We start from the raw sequence: 24,613 nt of genomic DNA, 5'->3' as shown, positions 1-24,613 counted from the left end.
GAAAATTATACATTTTTAGTAAAAAAATATTAAAACACATTAAAAATAAAAACGTTGTTTCCTTTAATATTTTTACTGTTCATTATTTTTTTACATAATGTCACTAATGTTATTTTTAATCTTTAAAACAAACACACACTGAAAAGTTTATCCAAAATCATTATAATTTGATGCAAATTAGGATTGTTTAAAATAAAACCTGATTTTTTTCTTTTTTGGTGTGTGTATGTATTAACCATTTTACAACAACGGGCTGATTCTATAAGCGGAATTATAGCAGTTTTTACAGATGCCCGCAAATTAATGGATTTTATCACAGGATTTTTCAGTTTTGGTGTGGGTTGTCGGGTTGGAAAGGTTGAGACAGTTGTCTCACTTAGCACTTGGTAGTCTTTGCACCCCATGTTTTATACGTCTATGTTGGTAAATGGGTTAATACATTGGAGTCTGAACTATTATAAACAGAAATAATGGCCTGTACTATACAATTATACGGGTTATATAGTTTTTATTTAAAATTTAAAACTCTTAATGGTTTCTTTAAATGATATATAATACATAATTTCTTATTAATATTAAAAAAAATGTTAAAAATAACCATATATGAAAGAAAACAGTTTCTCCCATAATTTTAGATTTGTTGTTTTATCTCTATAATAGTTTTATAGCCAGTGAAAATTGATAATCTTGTATTTGTACAATACTTTTTGATTGCTCAATATAAACACAAACATATAACACAGTTCATTGAAAAATTATAGATACCTTTTACATTACCAATGACTCTTAACTACTTGTATTAAATATCAGTGCACAACTACTTTTAGTGTAAAATCCGGTAAAATTTAACTCGGTACATGAAAATCTCTGGGTAATGTCTCAGGGTTTATTACTCAAGACTTCATTTGTTGTGGAATGTGACACAAGCACATGTAATAACATTTGAAACAGAGCAAATTTATATAACAAATCAAGATGCATGGGATGTAGGCAAATGGAAAAGTAAACAAATTTCCAAAGCAATTTGACTAAATAAAGTTAACAAAATTATTGGTGAAACAAAAGATGTTGTGAAAGAGTGGGGATTGGTCAAACAGAAAACACAGTAATAACGAAACCGACCAACAAGAGCGCATGCGGTGTAGCAGTGCATGCAATCGATATGGTCCACCATTCCACCACAGAATACTGTTACGTATAGTACTATTCCATGTCCACCTAACCTCACTTTTTGTCACTGAAATCAGTGTTGTTTTAACATGTGAGTTATTGTTCGTTGAGCTGCGTGATTTCTAGCAATGTCAGCAAAATGTAAATGTGTTGTTCTCAGATTATGTGATAAACTTAAAATTCTAGATCAATTAAAAAGAGGCGCAAGTGGATCAAACTTAGCTCGAGAGTTTGGTTTCGGGAATTCAACAGTCAATCTATTACAGTTTGCGTGTATACTAGACTGTGAAGATGGTAGCTTGCATAGGAAACTATGTAAACAGCAGAAAATCAGGACTCAGATACTGCAGTTTACACGGGGTTCATGCAGGTAAGAGACTACAGCCAACCCAAAAGTGGTCCTTGGATTTGAGAGAAAGCATTGAAAATAAACAAAAAACTAGGGGGTAGTGACGATTTTAAAGCTTCCGCTGGTTGGCTGAAGCGATTTAAATCTAGGCATGGGATTAGAGAAAGACATTCAGGGATGAAAGCTGTTAGCTGACACTGATGCTGCTGAAAAGTTCAAAGAAATGTTTAAGAGTTAGCTTGTTGAAGAAGCATATAAGGACAATAACGTCTACAATGCAGACGAAACTGGGTTATATTGGAAGAAAATGCCGACCAAATCCCTTGTTTCAAAAAAAGAAATGGCAGCGCCTGGATTTAAAGCCAGCAAATCCCGTATAACAGCTTTGATATTCGGAAACAACACGGGCACATTTAGGATACTTTTGCTGCACATTGGAAAAATCTATGAACCCACGATGCTTTAAAGGAATAAAACAACTTCCAGTAATGTACAAAAACCTAATAAACTCTTGTATGGATACTAAAATATTTATTGAATGTTATGATAATATTTTCATCCCTGAGGTTAAAAAACATTAAATGAAAATTGAGGGATACTGAAAATGTGCTATTGGCAATTGATAACCCTCCGAGTCATCCTTCAAACCTTTTACTTGAGAGAGAAGATGGAAAGTTTAAGATGATTTTTTTCCACTGAATGTTACTGCAGAAAAGCATTGATTCGTAGTGTTGAATTGGTCAAGAAGAAAATAAAACAATCGTTGAAATCTACGAAGATACTAACTTAAAGGATGCTGTTTACATGGCTGTAGAAGCGTGGGCTAATGTCAAAGAGCCTAACAAAAAATAAAAAGCCTGGAACAAGCTTTGCCCAACATTTGACTTTGAAACCAGGCCTACACATGAAGAACCATGAAGTGAGACCTGTTTCAGAAGTGGTTGAGCTATTGAAAGAAGGATTTGAAAAATGTGACCAAGAAAACTTTCATGAATGGCTAGAGGATGATCCCGGCTATGAACTTTTGACAGATAACAACGTAGGTAGGAGTGCAGGTACAAAGATGTATTGATGAAGACGATGATCAAGATGATGATGTCTCAGTTGAAAAAGGTCCAACCAATGAAGAAGCCTTCCAGTGATTTGAGTCTGGCATTAAACGGTTATATGTATCTAATTTTGGGTTGATTTTGTACGGTTTCTATTTTATCTTATTTTAAGTAAATTTTTTACTGTTTCTACTATATATAAGTCACTGAGCCACAGTTTTATGTACTGTATGTGTAATCCCTACTTTGTATTACCTTCACATAATATTTTATACTTTCATGTGATATTAAGAAGTGCTATATTGTGTTCTGGACCAAAAACATTTTTTTGCTGTCCCACCCATTCCCCTACCTTTAACAAAAAACTAAACTTTTTTTACAATGATGTTCAATTATCTGAAAACCCCTCTGCTCCAATCGTTTTGGTTAATCGACGCTCTACTTCATATATATATACAGGGTGATTCGGTTAGTGTTACCGGCACTTTCTGAGCTGATTGTACTATAAAAAATAAAGAAAAAAGTTCATATAAACATGGGTCCGGAAATGCTTCCTTACTGGGTTATGGCCAATTGAAGATTTCACCAAAAATTGTGTGCAGGAGGTCAAATGATGATTTGCCGCGTGTTTATGAAGAGATATTTATAGGCGAATGCAACTTTTTCTAACGGATTTTTAGATGAGAAATTGAATAAAGTTCATCTCATAGCTGTATCTCATTTAGTTTTTTTGTTATACTACAAAAAACAGAAATAAAATAATTTTGAAAACATTTTTTTAAGGTTTAACGGACAATTATTTTGTTAAATAGGCATTGAAGACCCACATTTTTACAAAGAAACTTGCAGAAAATTTAATTCTGAATAAAATTATGTGCCACACGGCTATTAACAGCGAAGTATTAGTTTCTGGAATTTAATTTTACAACAAACATTCTACCAAGCAAGAAATTCCAAAGCAAAGGAAAACCGCATTTTAATGACATAGAGTAGCCTACACATAAGATTTATTAGGATGCAATTTAAATTAAGTTTTAAATAAATTATTGTTTTTCATCTAAAGCTTATAATACTACGTACCACTTTCATAACAGGTGTTCAAAAATCAGTCCTTGTACTTCAATAACTTAGCAGCTCGCTTTCTGATTGATCGAGTTATCCTCCGCAACGCTGCACGATTGTTTTTGATTTGTGCGGCGGCATCTTCAATTCGATTTATTAACTCTTCACGTGTATTTACTTTTTCCTGGTACACCAGGTTCTTCATCCAACCCCATATACAGAAATCTAATGGAGTTATATCTGGTGATCTTGGTGGCCAAGTGTGTGATCCACCGCGACCAATCCATCGCCCGGGAAACTGCTCGTTTAAGTGCATTGTTACATTATGGGAAAAGTGGGCAGGGGCACCATCATGTTGATAAATAATATTGCACCTTGCTGCTAATGGAACATCTTCTAATAATAGTGGTAGTTGTTCTGTGAGGAATTCTAGGTACATGCGGGAATTTAGATGTCCTCGGAGAATGAATGGTCCTATTAATCGATCATGAATGAGTCCACACCATACATTTACACTAAATCTGTGTTGAAAGTTGCGCACGATTGTACTATGTGGATTTCCCTCTGCCCAAGTGTGTTCATTGTGAAGGTTGTTGACGCCGTCTCGGGTAAATTGAGCTTCATCAGTGAATAAAATGGTTCTATGATGTTGACGGTTTCTAATTAACCAGTTGCAAAATTCCAATCGAAGAGGAGGATCTGTTGGTTGAATACTTTGAACTTGTTGTTTACGGTAAGGGAACATGCTATTTTTGCGCAAAGTTCTCCATACTTCAGACTGAGACATTGTGAATCGCCTAGAAAGACGCCGTGTACTGACACCAGGACTGCGTTCAGTAGCCATGATTATAGCCTCTTCCATATCTACATTATTCTGGGCAGGGCGATCCCGATAATTATTAATACTAGGAAGTTTACCTGTTACTCTTAGGGTACGAAATGATCCACTGATCGTTTTTGGGTTTGGAACTCTGCGATTAGGAAATCGTCTTCGGTATTCTGCAGTAGCAGCGGTTGCATTTCCGTCACAAACGCCTAAGACAAATACCATGTCGGCATATTCTTCCGTTGTAAATAACAAAGGCATTGCAATTGTGATAGTAAGTTACTTTAAAATACACTTCACTAACAAACGAGTAGTAAATTAATTGTATTAAATTGCACTCATTAAACTAGTACAGAATTGGTAACAAATAATTTGGATTCCTCAATAAATTGCAGTGTATTGTTGAACAGCTGATTTGTGATACCAACTTATAAAAACATAATTTACCTTCTGTAAAGCTAACGTGACAAAGATATGTAGGTACATGATGTAACCATTTGGATAGTCCTAAAAAGTAATAGTATTATTGTTTTTTAGTTAAGCATTAATCTATTTACAATTGTATGCTAATTAATTATTTGTGTACCTTATATCATTACATTACGGTGTTTATTTACTAAATACGTATTTCTTGCTTGGTAGAATGTTTGTTGTAAAATTAAATTCCAGAAACTAATACTTCGCTGTTAATAGCCGTGTGGCACATAATTTTATTCAGAATTAAATTTTCTGCAAGTTTCTTTGTAAAAATGTGGGTCTTCAATGCCTATTTAACAAAATAATTGTCCGTTAAACCTTAAAAAAGTGTTTTCAAAATTATTTTATTTCTGTTTTTTGTAGTATAACAAAAAAACTAAATGAGATACAGCTATGAGATGAACTTTATTCAATTTCTCATCTAAAAATCCGTTAGAAAAAGTTGCATTCGCCTATAAATATCTCTTCATAAACACGCGGCAAATCATCATTTGACCTCCTGCACACAATTTTTGGTGAAATCTTCAATTGGCCATAACCCAGAAAGGAAGCATTTCCGGACCCATGTTTATATGAACTTTTTTCTTTATTTTTTATAGTACAATCAGCTCAGAAAGTGCCGGTAACACTAACCGAATCACCCTGTATATATACATATATATTAATCTTCAATAAGATTATATTATATAAATAGATAAATGAATGAATATATATATATATAATGATATATTACATTTCAATATTACCATTAACAAAGTTAGTAATAATTTTGCATGTTTATAATATAGAGCCAGTAGAGAAGTGTTACAGCACTGCTACAAACCTGGCACTGAAAGGGATTAACAAAGCCTTTTTTAAACTTACAACTTCAAATTGTGATTTTTATTTTCAAACATAGTATTTTGCTTAACATTTCAAGAAATATTTCTTAATCTAAATTCTATTTACTTTTCATTATTCAAGTTTAAATGTCTGGAAAGGAGTTACTGTGACATTCCACTTTTAGTTTCTCAAAAAAAGATGTATGATGCTATCAAGTTAATTATTTTATTACTTTATTATGAATAATCTCAGGAGCATATTTTGCATTCAATTTTAAAATATATTCTTTCGTATAATACTAATATCTATAAAATTTATGTATCACTTTTATTTCGTTATCATTTAGGCTCAAAATGTAACAGTAGAAATAAATGTTGGAGAAGCATTGCTTTAGCTCTCTTGTAAAAAGTGAAATAAGATATGCGTATTCATCCTGTAAATGATACTTTGTAGGCTACTATTACAAATTATTTCCAATTGTTTATTAATTGTAATAATTTTACTGACGTGTTTTTAAATTACAGAGAATACAACAACAGAAACTGAGAAACCAGAGATTCCAATAAATATGGTTTTTACTGAGACACATGTGCTGATATTGGCAAGTGTTGGCTTTCTAGGCCTAGTGCTAGTTGTGTTGCTAATCCTATTGTGTCATCGACTTTTCAAACATCGCCTCACCTATCGGCCGACCCCTACACAGGTATGTCAACTTATGTTCTATTTTGGGTGTATGATGGTAGTTGCAAATAATATTATGCAATAAATGTGGAGAAATAATCAATAACAAAAACAATAAAATAGAGAGATTTAAGATTTTATAATTTTGGAACTTAAGAAACAGCTCTAACAATCTACAAAACAATGCAAAGATATAATTACTCCTTAATTGTGGCCCCATTTAAATCACTCTTTAAAACTTTAATTAAATATATTATATCGGAAGTTTCTAGGACTAGTGGAAGTTTTTTGAGAATTGGAGGAAAGAAAGTACTTTAATTTATTAAGGACGGATGATATAATTCAAACATATTGTAAAATATTAAATGGGATCAAAAATTCGATCAAAATGTGTCATTGAATAAATGAAAAACATTTATTACGAAACTTCTGATATATTGGAAGTTGGTCTCCAAAGTGTTAAATAATGACACATGTCCCATAACACTACGATCATACATAACGACTTAAAAATTCATTATGTTAAACATTGTTCTTATGGGGAAAAACTCAAGGTTGTTTCATTGCAGCTTCTTAAAATTAACTATCTCAGTATCACGTAGAGTATAGTTCAGAAGTTTATTAACTCATTAACTAATAATATACTTTGTGTAATTTTATATAAATAAATTCATCCATTTTTAATTTTGACTGTGTACTGAACTGTAATTTTGACTTGTATGAGAACTGTAACATTACTTTGTCAATGGTTTGTAAATATCTTTACAACAATAAAATATTATACAGCGGTGAGATCCAAACTTGAGTATAGAATTATTAAATGGTATCCACAATATTATTTGCCTCAGGGATATGGTTGAAAATGTCCAAAAGAAATGTTAAAAATATATTTATTATAAGTTAATAGGGTCACTACAACAATCATATTCCAAATTCTGAATTATTAAGAATTTTAGGTCATCTAAGTTTATCTAAAAGGATTGTTATTCCTTTAAAAACTAATGAATGGTTTATTGGATGATCATGAACTGTTCGCCGCCTTGCTTCACCCAATACAATGTTGTTTTCTCTTGATTTTTCTTGCATTAATTTGCGCTATTTTTCATCACTCAATAAACCGTGTTGGTTATATCATTTGCATTCAGCAGAAACAGATTTACTTAACTAAAGAGTTCTATAAATTAAAAAAAGTAATGCTACGATTGATAATTAATGTGTGTTAATACGGTTTATAACTATTCTTTGTGATGATTGGTATTAATATTTGTTGATAATATATTTTATTTATAGTACTATATATATATATATAGTACTATAAATAAATAGTACTATAAATATATATACAGGGTGAGTCAGAAATATGGTAAAATATTTTAAGACATGATTCTAGAGCTAAAAATAAGAAAAAAATGTTATATAAAGGTAGGTCCGGAAACGCTCCATTACTGAGTAATGGCTGCCGAAAGATTTTGCTTTGTTTTCAGTTCACCTGGTGAAATTAAGTGATTGTGAAAGGTTTTGTTCTTACTACTTTTTAATTGAAATAAGATAGATTTATAAAGAACATCACCTGAAAAATCAAATAAAAACCACTCTAGAGGTTGTAGTGTGAATAGTTTTTTTTGAGAAAAAGTATGACATTTGCCAAACATCTAATAACAAAAATACCGTCTTAAATGTTTGATGTCGAATAACATTATTAAATGACCAGTAAACAAATTGTTTTTTCCTAATACAGATTGTAAGAGAATTTAATTCTGAAAACAACCATAATAAGCAAAGTTAACTAAATGTGTAAAAAGGTTATGAAATTGACTCCTCCTCACGTATTACACTACACAGCAAACTTTTGCTGTTTTATAATAAAAGAATGAGTATCTGATTGGTAACAGCTGGTGAAAAAAGAAACATATATTTAGTTCAAAATTTTTATTTTTATATACAATAAACATCTACAATCGCTTTAAAGTCTCACCCGGAAGATTAAAAATGATGCTCTAAATGACCTCCATTGTTCAAAATGCACGCGTTTAGGCATCTTCTCATCAAGTTTTCGGACCCGTTAAAAAACTCCAGGTGTCTGCTTAATGGTTTTCTATTCCATTAGAAATGTTTTAAATCGAGTTCTTCAATGGTATCTATTGGGGGTAAGAGTAAACTAATGTTTTTTAAATAATGTCCCCAAAGGTAAAAGTTCAAAGGATTTAAGTCCGGTGATCTTGCTGGCCATGAAACTGGTCCACCTCCGCCTATCCATTGATTTGTGAAACTCTCATTTAGGTGTCCATGAACAGCCAGAGAGTAGTGCGCAGGTGCCCCGTCATGCATAAACCACATGTTTTGGCGCAAATGCAGAGTTCGTCCTCTTAAAAATTTCAAGTACAACCACACCATTAAGCCTGGGAGGAAGCACGAATGCGACTAAATGATTTGCTAAGATTCCATCCCAAACATTTACTGAAAACTGGTGTTGTGGGCGATTAGGTTTGATAGCATGAGTATTTCTGTCTGCCCAAATGTGGTTGTTATGGAAGTTAATGATAGCTGTTCTTGTAAAGTGAGCCTCATTGGTAAACAAAATTGTATTTAAAAAGTTTTGGATCAGCACATTTTAATAGAAGCCATCGACAAAAACAACATTGGGAGCGTAGTCTTGTGGGCAGAAAAGTTTGGACATGCTAGAAGTGGTATGGGTGTAACTGGTACTCGTGTAGTATTCTCCAAATACTAGATTGGCTGACATTGAAACTGTAGTGACAATTCTCTAGTGCTCTTTTCAGGATAATCAGAAATGTCATTAAGAACCAACTTTTCTAATTCAACAGTCCCTACATGATCGGGCGATGCCTGCATTACTATGCTCAGAAGACTTCAAAGAACCTGTTTCAGAGAGGCGTTGCTGAATATTGGCAAAAATCTTGCGCTTGGTTACCTGCGGTTAGGCAAGTTCTCTTGATACAGACGTCTTGCTGAAGTACTATTGCAGCGTCCCAAACCATACATTAAAATGCATGTCTACTAATTCAGAGTTTGAATACACATGAATATTACCTTACATTTTAATAAATGAAACACACAACACAAAATCACTAATAACATGGATGGAAATAGCTGGTTAAAATATTTAACACAAGCACATAGTATCTTTACAGTTTGTTGTTTTGTTCAACAATGGGTGACATATGTCACCTAATAATAAATGACTATTATTTATTATTTAAAAATATTTAAACAGTTGTTGTTTAAAGGTTAATTAATTACCAGCTGTTACCAATCAGATATTCATTCCTTATTATAAAACAGCAAAACATTGCTATGTAGTGTAATACGTTGAGGAGTCAATTTCATAACCTTTTTACACATTTAGTTAACTTTTGCTTATTATGGTTGTTTCAGAATTAAATTCTCTACAATCTGTATTAGGAAAAACAATTAGTTTACTGGTCATTTAATAATGTTATTCGACATCAAACATTTAAGACGGTATTTTTGTTATTAGATGTTTGGCAAATGTCATACTTTTTTTCTCAAAAACTATTCACACTACAACCTCTAGAGTGGTTTTTATTTAATTTTCAGGTGATTTTCTTTATAAATCTATCTTATTTGAGTTAAAAAGTAAGAACAAAACCTTTCACAATCACTTAATTTCACCAGGTGAACTGAAAACAAAGCAAAATCTTTCGGCAGCCATTAACTCAGTAATGGAGCGTTCCCGGACCTACCTTTATATAACATTTTTTTTCTTATTTTTAGCTCTAGAATCACGTCCTTAAAATATTTTACCATATTTCTGACTCACCCTGTATACAGGGTGTACATAAAGTGCTGCACAGGTATAATATTTTCTGAACGATAACAGATAAATCAACAAGATTTGGTACATCAACACTACACCTAAAAATCTACTTTTTGAAGGAACTATCAGTTTTCTGTAATATCATGGGGACGTCCCGCAAGGAGTCACAATAAAATCTTAAATAGGAGCATAGGTCAATATGCACATCATTTTAAAGGGCTTATCTAGCAGAGTTTAATGCCGCAAACCGCACTCAAAAAGATTGATCCAGTACAAAATGGCGGCTGTTCAAAAGGTTTTATTTAAAAAAGATGTTTACTTACCAAATGTTTTCAGAGTAAATGTTCGAATTGTTCACCTCCGGTTATTTGACAGTTGGAAAGATGCACATAAAAACTATTAACAGAATTTTGCAGGGCAACTTGAGGAATCGTCTGAAATTCTTGAAGTATTCTTTGTCTCAGTTCATTTAAATTTTGAGGCTTTGTTTTGTAGACGTTGTCCTTAAGGTAACCCCAAACAAAATAGTCTAATGGAGACAGATCTGGTGAACGCGCTGGCCATTCTACAGTCTCCCGCCTTCCGATTCACCGTTGCCAAAAAACAGTGTTTAAATAGGCTCTTACGTCGATGCCGCAGTGTGGGGGTGCTCCGTCCTGTTGAAACCAGATATTCTGGAAATGTTCTCCAAACATGTTTCGAAGTGCTGGTGTAATTTCATTTTCCAGCAAACGTCGGTATGATATTGCATTTAAATTTCCTTCAATAAAGAAAGGACCTACCAAATGGGTACCTATCACACCAAGCCAGACATTCACCTTTAGTGGATACTGCGTATGTGCCTCCCGCATCCAGTGAGGATTTTCGCTTCTCCAGTAATGGCAATTGTGCCTGTTTACGCTTCCATTCAGCATAAATGAACACTCGTCTGAAAACACAATATTGTTTACATCAATTTCGTTGCGATCTATTTTGGCCATCATAGTTTCACAAAATTCTATACGTCGATCGAAATCATCTTCGTTGAGTTCGTGCACCAAATGAACTCTATAAGGCTTAAAATTAGACCCTTTCAGAATTGTTTTTACAGAGATGTCATGAGTTTGTGCTGCTGAGCGTAGGGACTCTTGCGGGTTCTCAATAAATGACTGCAATACATCTAAAGAGTTGTCTTCGGTTGTCGCAGTAGCGGGCCTTCCTGACCTATGACGATCGGAAACACTTCCTGTTTCCATAAAGCGTTGAACAGTTCTCCCTACAGTTGTTCTAGAAATTGGCTGCCTATCGTGAAAGTAGTCATTACATAAATGGCATGCTTCCTCGAGTGATCGTCTGTTGTTTCCCCAACCAACCATCATAAGAAGTGTTATACGTTCACGTTCGTCAAGCGACATAGTGTAGTTGAAGAACTACAAGCAATACGACAAACTCTTCTGTACTAAAGTGCACTGATAGAAAGGTTGGACAGCACTACTAAAACAAGAAAACTAGAATAGCCTACTATGAATAGACTGGCTAATAGGAAAGTCCAAACTGCGACCCAAAGATAAGAGCTTTCTAATTATTGTTACTGTTTACAAGTTTTTTCCCCGTTATCAATATATTAGGACCAAATTTGTAACCCTTGAGGATAAGTAACGTCATAATTCACTTCTGTACAACTGACAAGCATAATGTAGTATTTAGCTGCAGTATTCGTTTGGTTGCAGTTTTGCTTTACTGGGGTTATGGCTACTAATAAATGTAACCAAGTAAAAGCTTTGAACAGCCGCCATTTTGTACTGGATCAATCTTTTTGAGTGCGGTTTGCGGCATTAAACTCTGCTAGATAAGCCCTTTAAAATGATGTGCTATTGACCTATGCTCCTATTTAAGATTTCCTTGTGACTCCTTGCGGGACGTCCCCATGATACTACAGAAAACTGATATTTCCTTCAAAAAGTAGATTTTTAGGTGTAGTGTTGATGTACCAAATCTTGTTGATTTATCTGTTATCGTTCAGAAAATATTATACCTGTGCAGGACTTTATGTACACCCTGTATATTCATAGGCCTGTATTGCCATTGTGTTAGAGACTGATCTTGTCTGATCTTTTTTTTTAATTCCGCTTATTAAGGCCTGTATTCATGTTAGCTGATATACTAATTCCTTTTACCTATTTATTATTATTGTATGTTGAAATAATGTACGTTCGTTTAATATTCATGTCTAGTATGTTTTAAGTTTTGATTTTTTTGTGTGTTTAATTATTTAATCAATTTATTATTAGTGCTGCCATTGGCATGCTGTAATTGGCATTCAAAGCTGTGTGATAGCATTGAGAAGTAAGGAATTTGAATTATTATTATAAATGTTTTTGTTTTCAGGATGTAAATATTGATTTGGAAAAGCTTCCAAACAATTCAGCTTATCACAAAACAGGAACCAGTTTAAACCCCAAACTTGAGAAATTGGAGTTTCCACGGAATGATATTATTTACATAAGAGACCTAGGACAAGGTGCTTTTGGAAGAGTCTTTCAGGTATGATAACTTTTTTTTATGTATAACAATTACATTTGTTATCCAATTATAATTTACTGCTTAGATTTTAAATTTTGTTTAAAGTTCTATTTGTTTGAAAAAGCAATCCTCTGTTTTAAAAGTTGTGTGTAAAATATGCAATGCAGATTTTTTAAATTAGTTATTATTTTTAGAAGTATTTAAGATAAATACATAACATTTACTGGTTGCAACTACTTAATCTGTTATTACTTTTAAATTATTCCACATATAGATTCAAGAATCTTTTAGTAGTCATTAATAACATCGGTCATTTATGATAAATGTATAAAATGAAAAGTATTCCTATTGTGTACGGTTTATTGTTAACAAATTACTTGTTATATATTAAATATAAAAGGTAATAGAATATTAATACATGGCTTCAAAAATTTCTTTTGTTGAAAGAATTGAGAGTTAAAAATTCTCAGTTATTACAATAAAGTTTTGTCAAGAAATGGGAATATACCAGCTTTGTCACTAACACTTTGTCACCAGAATTCGAAGCTATATTTTTTAGAAATAAACTGATCAGACTTAAAATAATTCCTTGTTACTTAAACTATTTTGCACAGCTTAGAAAGAAATAATTCTGTTTAAGAGAAAATAATAAAATGTTTTTTCCTTACCCATATAACATTAAAATGTTCATTGGTTCTGGTAACTAACTGATCAATATGTACTACTGTCACTGCATGTGTTTTAAAAACCATATATTTTAAACATCTTTAAATCAGATTACTACTAGTAAGTTTCACTTAGTATAGAGCTGCAGTAAAGTTGTTAGTTTAAAAAAAAAATAAAGTTTCCTCTTTCTAACTTATTATTTTTATTTTGTTATTTGTTTATTTATTATGATTATTGTATTTTAAACTGTAACTATATATGCTCTTTGTAAACTTTACCTATGTGATGCCTATAGCAAAGTAGTTATTGAAAAAAAACAACAGAAAGTATTTTTTTTTTATTTTATAAAAAACACTATTGTATTTTTGTTCATGCAAAATCTAATTTACTGAATAATGGTTTATTTCGAGCCTAATAGAAATGTTGTCTGAAGATAAACTTTATTCAGGATCTCAATACAATAATGTTAGTGAACAATAAAATAATTGTAACCTTATAATCACACTTCATTCACAATGCAGGTGTGGTCTTGTATAAGTTGAATGTATTTGTAGGAATTTGAGTGTGGTATTTTTATTTATATCCAATGGTCTAGTAATGTAGATTTGAGGAAACAACCTTAATTGTAATAAATCACCTGGAGACATTTACAAGTCACACTTGCATGCAACATTTCATAAACGTATGTGTGGTTTCTAGCAGCGATCGTAGACAGCCCCTCCCCGACACAAAATTTTTACAAACAATTCAGGATCTTCCAAAATGGACTTTTTTACAAAAAATTTTAATCTTTTTGTACGTTCACAATACTTTTTCCTACACTATGTACAGTTGGAGGAATTTAGCTGTGCTCGTGCAGCCCTAATACTACCCTTTCAAAAACGAACGCTATCTGTGTGGCGGGTTGCGTTTACGTGCTAGCCGCTGAGATGAAAGGCGCAAGAATCTTTTAACGACTTTAAACTCACGATTTCGATTTGCCGATTATTATTCACACATACGTTATTTTCAAAAAACACGTTAAACAACAATATAACAACTGAAAAACAAGGATAAGTCCTATTATTGTTATATTTTGGTATTCTCTTATTATTTTAATTTACAATCACTTCAATAATATTTAATTAATTTTAAATGCTAGAATATAATTTTCTAATAACAAATGTTACTTAAAACGATTGTTTTTTTCATTGGAGTTCTTCAATTCCACTCAAGTTGTCCTCCTCTTCTGCTGTCTGTATCCGAACCAACTAATATAATAAGGGATTTTATAATATTGTCAATCTGGGGTTCTGCGGCTGCATAGTCCCTTTCGATTTTCTCTACGTGCTTGCACTTTACTGACCACTCTTCTGCGCCCATACTTGATATCTTGTCTTCGCATAGAGCTTTTAGCTTGATACATAGTGAAAGATGTATTTCTCATAACCACATGATGTTGACTTCGGCCCAAATTAACTCAATGGGATTGAGGTCTGGGTGGTAGGGCGGAAGGTCGTAAGATGTCGTGACCCTCTAGTTGAACAGTTTCGTCCAAGGCGTACCGGACATGCCTTGGTTTATATAGCTGCACAAGTTTGTAGAGTTCAGGATAAAAGGATATCGTCGCAGAATGGTATTCCGTTTTTTGAAAGCCACAACTTCATATCTTGCTTCCTACTTTTTGAAGTAGAAGCTTTATCAATTTGTATGTTATGGTAAGGCGCGTTATCGACTACCAGTACTGAATTTGGTTCTAAATTCGGTAACACTTTTTTCCTTTATCCACTTCATAAAAATGTCCCCATTCACATTGTCTTGGTAGTCTCCACTATGGTCGCTTGTTTCCAACATGTAAAAGCATTGGGCAAGAACCCTTTCTCTCCATCCATCCGCATGGATAATTGTTAGTCTCTTGCCCTTGGAAATCGGCACGTGTAAACCCTTCATTTGAGCCATTTGACCAAGTTTTGGTTAGATACGTGAGACGATAGTATATAAGTTTCGTCTAAATAAATTATGGGCGTCCTTGCTCCCTGTAATTTTTCAACGCTCTCAAGTATGTTTATCCTCTTCTCCTCCGGATTTCTGGCTTTTCAATTAATAATTTCCTATTGGTTTTGCCGTCCTTCTCCAAGTAAATTCCAGGTCCTTTAATACACACCTAAAACTTTTCTCACAACCCTGGAAATATATTTTTGTCCCTTAGCGCCTCCCTCAAAAGTTTTGCAGTCGGTATTCGATGTTCTTCAACATGCAAATTGTCAACTATTCTACGTCGTTGACGGTTTTTGTTTGGTGTAGTAAAACTTGCCTCACACATGTTACTAACCTTCAACTTGTTAAGTTAACTGTTAATTTTAGTCACAACTCGCTCTGACACTCCAGTTGCTGCAGCAGTTCTTTGGCGAGCCTTTGACAACGGAATTTTAACAGTTTGATGATCTGCCTCTTCCTTCATAAATGTATAAACATTATTCACAATTTCGCAAGCCCGACTATGAATAGGCTTTTGACTTTTGACTTTAACTTAACAGACATTATCGGTAAAAGCGAAGCACAAGCTACACTCAGCACTGTCACAAAACAGACTGATTGTGGCGAGTGCGATGAGTTTTATTTGGGCCAATACGATTCCTGAAAGGAGGGTTTTAACCATGAGTCAAAGGAAATGTTTTCCGGGACGCAGCGCATAATGCTACCCCTCCCGCCCATCACCACACACTCCAGGTCACGCGCACAGCTAAAGTCCTCGAACTGTATGTGGAAGAAAGTATAACAAGAATTTTCGTTGTCAAGGTCTTGAAAAAGCAAACATTGGTTAAATCGCCATCTGAAGCGGTTACAAAGCATAATAGTCATGTTAAGAATAAAAAATGTAGGACTTGTGTAACTCCTAATGTATAAGAAATTCATTTCTCATAACTATGTTAGTGTTAAATATTTTTAATAAGCATTTGCTCTTGGTTTTGTCTTAAAAGTGCTTGAAACAGGGGGCATTATTTAATTATTGTTCTCCTTTTTCTGTATAGTTAAATAAGACTTTAAATGTGTATTATACTTTATATATGTACCTGATTAAACATTTGAGTTTCAACATCTAAAACACTAATACAATACCTACCTAATACTAATACCTCCAGTTTGTGACAACATTCTTAAATTTTTAAAATATATATCACAAAATGAATTTGAGGATTTTAGTAAAATTCATTTTGTTACACTTATTGCTTACATGATATTTTACATAATACAATAAAACCCCTCTAGTCCACTAGGAGAACATAAGAGCATAGTTGTATTTACAACTATGTAGGCTAGTTTGTGTCTCCAGTTTAGTCCAATCACCGTTCTGGCACTACGTTGTTATTGCTCTCGTTTACAATATTCCTGCCTGAGGCCAACCTGATAAGCCTCATAAAAATGATGGCCTTATTTTGTAAGATTTGATCAAACATTTAATAAAACATGGATGGATATGACCATCCATTCTTGTTTACAGTTAAAACATTTGAAAGTCTTTAAAAAGTTATAAAATATGAGTGATGATTAATGGTTAATTTGATTCTATCATTAAAGTTTCCAATTATTTCCAATATTATATTACACTAGTGATAACTTGTTAGCACAATAATTCCACAGAATACACTTACAACTTTGACAGTTTCCAAATTTTTTTCATTGATTAATGTTATTATTTTTAGCCACTGTGTGAAAAGGGTTAAGCAAACTCTTAATCTAATATAAAACCGGTAATAAATTGTTACTTAGACATTAAAGCAGTCTCCTTGAATTTCATTTGTAAAAGAAGTCACAACGTCTTTGGTATGGTCTTGAATCTCACTTTCTATTGAATTTGATCATTAAACAATATTCTTATTACATTTTATTTATTATTTGAACACAAATTAATAATTAACATTTATAGGTTTATTTTATATTCAACTCTGTTTGTGGCTGTTACAGGCAAAAGCACCTGGTTTGCTCAAGGGTGAAGAATTCACATTAGTAGCTGTTAAAATGCTGAAAGACGAAGCATCTGAAGATCTGCAAGTAGATTTTGAGCGGGAAGCTTGCTTATTAGCTGAGTTTGACCATCCAAACATTGTTAAATTGTTGGGTGTGTGTGCAATGGGAAAGCCAATGTGTTTGCTGTTTGAGTACATGGGGCGAGGAGATCTAAATGAGTTTTTGCGATCGTGCTCACCTAGCAATTACATTGTGCGTAGTGCCGAGGGAGGAGGTGACCTTTTCCGAGACATACAACTTACTACTGCAGATCTGCTAAAAATATCTCAACAAGTAGCAGGAGGCATGGTATACCTCTCTGACCGCAAATTTGTACATAGGGACTTAGCAACAAGAAATTGCCTTATTGATGATACCATGGTGGTTAAAATTGCTGATTTTGGACTGTCTCAAAAAATGTATCTTCAAGACTACTATAAAGGAGATGAGCACGATGCAATTCCTGTAAGGTGGATGCCTCTGGAATCCATCCTTTATAATAAATACACTGTAGAGTCAGATGTTTGGGCTTACGGTGTTTGTCTTTGGGAGATATTTTCATTCGCTTTACAACCCTATTATGGAATGACTCATGAGGAAGTTGTTAAGTTCATCAAGGAAGGTAACATGCTTCAGTGTCCAGAAAATACATCTAAATCTGTGTATGAACTCATGAAGCTTTGTTGGAACCGCAAACCTTCAGCCAGACCAAGTTTTCGTGTTATATACCAAACATTAGAAAGTATCCAAGCTGAGTTGAAACGAGAAATGACTCAGAGAACTAATCACTTCCCCCCTCGAGTGCATGTTTAGGCCAGCATCTACTTTTAACTGTGTTCCTACCTTCATCACAATGCCATCATCCCTTTCTGAAGGCTTATGAGTGTTTATATTCTGATAATTTATGTATCAATAGGTGTTTACCTATCTGTGATTATTACAAGAGATGGGACTAATTTCTTATTAAAATTACTTACTTTTCTTTCGAATTTTCATTTGAATGATTAGGTGGACAAGTTATTTAATGTGTTAGGAAACTGCAATTTGTTGTTTGACTATGTTCTTTTATAGTTTGATATAAAGCTAAGTCACAAGTTTTATACATTCATTTATCATATAACTCATGAACATGTAAACAAGTCTTACCATACAAAAATATTTCTCAATTAAAACTAATTTATCAAATATGAAACTTATTTCTTACATTTCTTTAAATATGTTTGATACCTTTGACTGATAAATACACTTTAAACATTACCTGACAACTTGAAATTTAAAATATATGTCAACATTGAGTTTAAGTACGGGGTGAATCCAAAAATAACCTAATTGTTGTATTTGATGGTGATACAACTGTTAAAAGAGTTTAAATATATATGCAACAGCTACTCTTGCAGATCGTTGGTGCAATAGGTTTATTTAAATGCAATAATGGTTCTTATACCAGCCTAGTTCTTTCTTTGAGATAACACAACATGTTAAAACTAACCTATAACCACCAAGTCCCACTGGACCAAGAATTCACTTCTGAATAGGTACAATTTGATGATCTTGGTTGAAATATTAAAGATTTATATTTCCAACAGTCAAAAATTCTTTTATTGTTAAAATTGTTAATAAAAGACATTTTAATATAAATTGTATTTATACAAAAATATTTTAATTTAACTGAAAATATATGCATTGTTAGTACATTAATGTTTTAAGAAATTATTTTGTCAAACACATATTTATTAATACATATAATAATCAAACAATTATTTAATGTTTTGACTTCTGCTATTCTTTTCATCGTTTTGTGACATCCCATCTCTTATGTTTTTTTTTATTTTATGCTTTTTATTTATGTATTTGATCTCTGTGTATATGTATCATAATATTCTTAATAGTATATATGTGCAATGTTATGGTGTATAAGTTAATGAAATAGCTTCAGTTTGAAGTTGATAATTTTTGCTGTGCAGCTCATTTCTGAGTATGAAATTTTGTCAGCTTTCCCAACTAAGTAAGTAAAACTAAATATGTAAATACATAATGTCATGGATGTTATAAATTTTATTGTTTCTAATTGTCCAATAAAAATTATTATTATGTTCTTATGTCATAATATTATGTTTAAGACATATTGTTGGTAATATTTTTGAATAGACAAATTAAAACTTTACTTTAATATTATTGATTGGTAGTTTAATGTTAGTGTGCATCTCTTTTCGCAGTTGAAACATTTGTGTCATCAATTAAAACATAAAACTACCAGTTTTAAACAAGATTTCCAATGTTGTAATTTCTATAACTGTCAAGAGATAAAGATGGCCAAAGTAATGTTATAGTTACATTTTGTAAACTATTACTAAGATTAAGCATGGATAATTTGTTTACTTAATACAAGGGTCGTTCGGAAAGTAAGTTGCTTTAATGCATAACACAATACACGTAATTTTTTAAATTATATACATTTGAAAGAACAACCTTTTATTATTTTTAAACATAGTTAACATATACATTCGAGAATTTATCTTATCTAGGTACAAGCTTGCGTGTAACCGATCACACCTTTTTCGCTGCGAAAAACTGTGACCCCACTCCTTTGTTTTTTCTTTTTGATAATGACATAAGAAACCTGTATTTAAAAACCAATTACTATGTAATTAAGAAATTCATCACCTCTCCATGGTACTAGATAAGAAACTTTAGAAGTGATCCCATTCTCTTTGTTTTTAGTTTTGGTACCTATTGGGCACAAAATTTACGATATTGAAGTTTATCAGTCACAATTTCATTCACTATAGTTCTTGATATCCGTGAAAAATGCTTTGACAGATCTGTGGTTGTGAACCTTCGATTATCTCTGACCTTATCAGAGGTTTGTTGATGAGGTCATCTGTAGCCACAGTTGGTCGCACTTCCCTTTTCCTGGTAAACATTATTACGTTCTTCATGTAACAGTTCGCACAATTTTTAACTGTAGTACAACTCATAATGTTTTCTTTATACAGAACACAATTCATAATGAATTTCCACTAGTTGCATCTTTTACCCAAAGAAATCTTATGACATTATGTACTTCCACTTGGCGGCAAAGCTGATTGCGGTGGCCATTATGAACACTAGTTTAGAGCATTCAGGATGTGTACTAAACTTACTCGTATCGTGCTGCTGCTCCCTCCTGTTCGGCAATCTTATGCCTTGGAAACTTACTTTCTGAACGACCGTGGTAAAAGTATTTGCTTTGTTTTATACTGGGTGCGTTAATTCAAACTAGTATTAATATAATTACCATTGCTAAACAAATGAATCAAAGGTGCATTCTATATAGACTTTTTTCTGTGCAAACTTGTCATAAGTCACAAATTTTTGTTATGATATTTATTAACTTAAGTATTTTGTGTATATTTTTAGTTTCTTTACACATAGCCAGGCTTAGATAAAATTTGTACCTGGCAGATGACTCGGTAGCATTCCCATTCAAGGTCAACCATTTGCTCTTTCATCAAAACAATAAAGAAATGTTTACTATGAAAAAATTCTATCTCTTTACTTAAAAACAACTTTATTTTAAATGTATAATAATGTAGAAGGAGGAATAATAAATTTCAATAACTTGTTTTATATCCAGTAACTTTGATGGTTGTTAACAATATATAGTATCACAGTACTATGATAATTACCTATTTACTGTTAGGGAATATTGGGACAGCAGGAAAGCAACTTTGATTATGTTTATGAAGTTAATTGATTTAGAGTTATTATAATATAAAAAAAGATAAGCTGAATAGTTTAAGAGGAGGATAATCCACTCTAAAAGGACAGTATTGTAAACTGTATATAAAAGTCAGTTATACTTTTGAAGTGATCAATTTGTCATATTAATCACCAACAACATGAAAGTGAAACAACATGAGTGTATTTGGAAGAGAACACTCATGTAATTTAAAACCGCATTAATCAAATATTAACAGATCCTTGTGTGTGTGTGTGTATATATATATATATATATATATATATATATATATATATATATATATATATACATACATATAATTAAATAAATAAATATATAAATAAATAAAAAGAATAATCTTGCTAACTATTACGAGCTGGAGTTTTAAATTTTATATCACACATGTTCTGGGCCTATTATATGGTTCCAAAGAGAAAGATCGTTAAGGGAATCTCAGTATTAACACAAGGGTGCTTGACAGTTCCCCCTGTTGAAGTTGCAGAGGACAACACTAAACATCATTACTCTAGTTAAAATCTCTTTTCTGGTTGTCCCTTATCCAAGTAAAACAAATACGGTTTTTCGTTTAAAACTCATTATTGATGCTATTTGACAAAATGATTTGGATTTTATATGATTACTTGTAACAATGGGCAAATAAATACACTTGTAGTGTAACAAATTAAGTATAGCAGGGCTAACAAAAAACTTTTTTGACAAGAAAACTGTGTAAAATCTAGCATATTGTAACAAAATAAGACTAACCACAATAATTGCTTTAATAAAAAAAAATAATAACTTTCTAATTCTTGCAGATCTCATATCAGTTAATACACAGCACAACTTTCATATGTGTACCCCCTCTGCCTGCCTTCTTCTTTATACATACTAAATAGCTAGCTGTCTTATGTAACATTACACTCTGTTTCTACAAGTTTTTTACAGTAAAAATGTTACTTTCTTTGTATATTATTATGTATAAGTATAATAATATATGAAGATAATAATAATCTATCAAGATAACTGTCATTTAGACCTTTTGTTTAAATTCAGAAAATATTAACCTCCACTGGGACTGCTGTCCATGCAATTAAATACAGTCAATACAAAGTTTGTTCATAAAAACGCACACAGGACATGGGAGTTTCAGTAAATCTTCAGTTCTTTATTCAGCATGGACTTTTGGAACTGCATAACCAACCAGTACATTCAACTGTAAATAAGATTCATTCTGACTGAGTGTTTCTATCCTGCACATGAAATATTTATTTAACCCTTTGAAATTGTTCTTAGTTTGCATGATTATACTTAGGGTAGAGTTGTTTTGAATACATTAGCTAATCTAATGTAATGACCTAAACCTAGAATGGAAAAAATAATTTTCATTTATATTATATAATAACTGATGTCCACCAACAATAGATTCTCTGTTGGTTCTTACATGTAGAATTGACAAGATTGTCATATTCTTTACTTCGCTCATAGTCTAAATTTGTGTTGATTACAATTTTGCAGTCATCAACATCACTATTATCAAAAGAACTGTCTATAAAATAGTGTTATTCAATGTCCTATGTAATTAATAACAACAGTTATTAAAAAAATGTATAAAATGTATTTCACTCACAAAAAATAAAATACAAATTCTACCCGTGTCAGATGTCAAGAAATAATTACCAGTAAGTAAGATGATTTGTTACTCTGTTCGCTTGCGTTGCTGTAATTGAAACCAACACACTGTTGAATATTATATATTATTGGTGACAAGACATTAAAAAAAGCTACATACATGTTGTTTCTTACAACAACGTACATAATGTTCCTTTTTTTAGTTTGCAATGATCTCTGCTAGTTACCAAATCATAATAGCCATCTTTCTGATTAGAAAGTACGAGGACTGACACCACAAATTATAAATGTCCAACTTTTGAGCTGATGGAACGCCATGTTCTTACATATAGTTGATTAGTCTTAAATCCGATGTTAACAGATTTTAATTTAAGGCCATGCAAAAGTACACATTTGATAAAGTTTTATTGATTACAAATTTTAACTGGCCAAATACCAAGTCATGTTGAAATATTACAGCATTTGCCATACAATTATTATACTCACCATATACAATACTTGTCTTTGTTCCGATTTGCTGGATCTTTTAGTAACAAAAGGATATTAAATATATGAGTCACTTAATCTAATACTTGTTGCTGTAGCAAGTAAACTACTTGAAAACAGCATTAACATGTGCCGAAAATTGGTGTTGTCGTTTGAGATGGATATCGCTAGTTTTGTTAATGAGTGACTCAGTTACTAATTTACATTTTAAATTGTTGAAGTACAGTAATAACAACAATCTTGAAACAAATTCTGTAAAATGTATGACACATTATTATAGTTTTTATGGGTGTCACATTCACACAAAACTCATTTACATTGTAAAATAATGTGAATATTTTCTTTGTTCTTCAATATAATTTCAGTTCGATTTCTTCCAACATCTGTATGTTTAGTTTGTCACTAACTTTTTAGATTTTGGATCTCTATTGAAACAAATGATGAATCTTATACATAAAATCAGTGATTTTTAGTTGTAGGGTATTTTATGTATCTGTTCTTGTATATAGTGTAATTTTGTATTTTCAATAAGCAAAGTTAAATTATACGTAATCATCTCAAAATGTAGCCAAAGAATACATGTGTAAGAAGATAACTGTTTATCGTTTTATTGTAGCTATCTATTTTATAATGTGTCACTTATAAATAATCTTCATTGTCATTAAATTTTGTACCATTTTATATTTTGCATTTATTTATTCCCTATGTACATTATAATCTGAATATTAATTATTTGAATTCTTAACCCTTTTAATCCAACCATTTTCTTAAGAACATGAGAAATGTCCCAAGTCAACTCAGTTATTTTTGATGTTATCAAGCTAATTTTATTGACAAGTTGCAATAACAATGTTGGTTTGATGCTTCTGCTTAGAGAGAACATGTAAGTGAGAAATTTCCCGTGGGAATAAACTATATCACTGCATTCAGAATTCCTTTCGTTCAGTCCTAGATGAATTTCTTTGTGAACGTTGTGTACATTAATAATGGTCTTGTCTAGTATTTTCCTTTTTTATAGTTATTTCTTAGTTTTGAATTTTAATAAAACACACAATTAGGTGTCCTGATTACAAATTTGGCATTCATTCTAAGTACAAGACCAATTATGATTACTACCGCTACCTGGAGCATACAGGAAAGAGGGTGGCCCACTTGTCTTCAAGTGTGTCAGAACAATTTTTTTTAAAGAAAACTTAATGTTTTCTATATGCAGGTTTTGTCCGGAAAGTAATAGGACTGATTTTCTTTCGCCGAGACTACGCGCGTACCCACTGGATTCGGTAGAGGGCGTTCCTAGCTAACGAACAAGTGGCTGGTCAGTTGTCTCCGAGCACCTGAAGAGTCAGGACAGGCATTTTCACATGACGTGTTTCTGTGAGTGGCGCAA

General features: G+C 32.3%; 1 protein-coding gene across 1 annotated transcript in view; it reads left to right on the top strand.

Moving 5' to 3' along the window:
• The window catches only part of LOC124369095 (tyrosine-protein kinase transmembrane receptor Ror2-like), a 42,536-nt gene extending 18,629 nt beyond the window's left edge, over nt 1-23,907 (top strand). The window contains 3 exon segments of the mRNA XM_046826831.1: nt 6,280-6,458; nt 12,603-12,758; nt 17,349-23,907. Of these exon segments, the coding sequence (XP_046682787.1) occupies nt 6,280-6,458; nt 12,603-12,758; nt 17,349-18,203 (1,190 nt within the window). The 3' untranslated portion in view covers nt 18,204-23,907.
• Nucleotides 23,908-24,613: the final 706 nt, after the last annotated feature.

Source organism: Homalodisca vitripennis, chromosome X (genome assembly GCF_021130785.1).
Source record: "Homalodisca vitripennis isolate AUS2020 chromosome X, UT_GWSS_2.1, whole genome shotgun sequence".
NCBI classification, from domain to species: Eukaryota; Metazoa; Arthropoda; class Insecta; order Hemiptera; family Cicadellidae; genus Homalodisca; species Homalodisca vitripennis.
The sequence above is the reverse complement of the archived record's forward strand: the minus strand, read 5'-3'. Positions and strand labels throughout refer to the sequence as shown.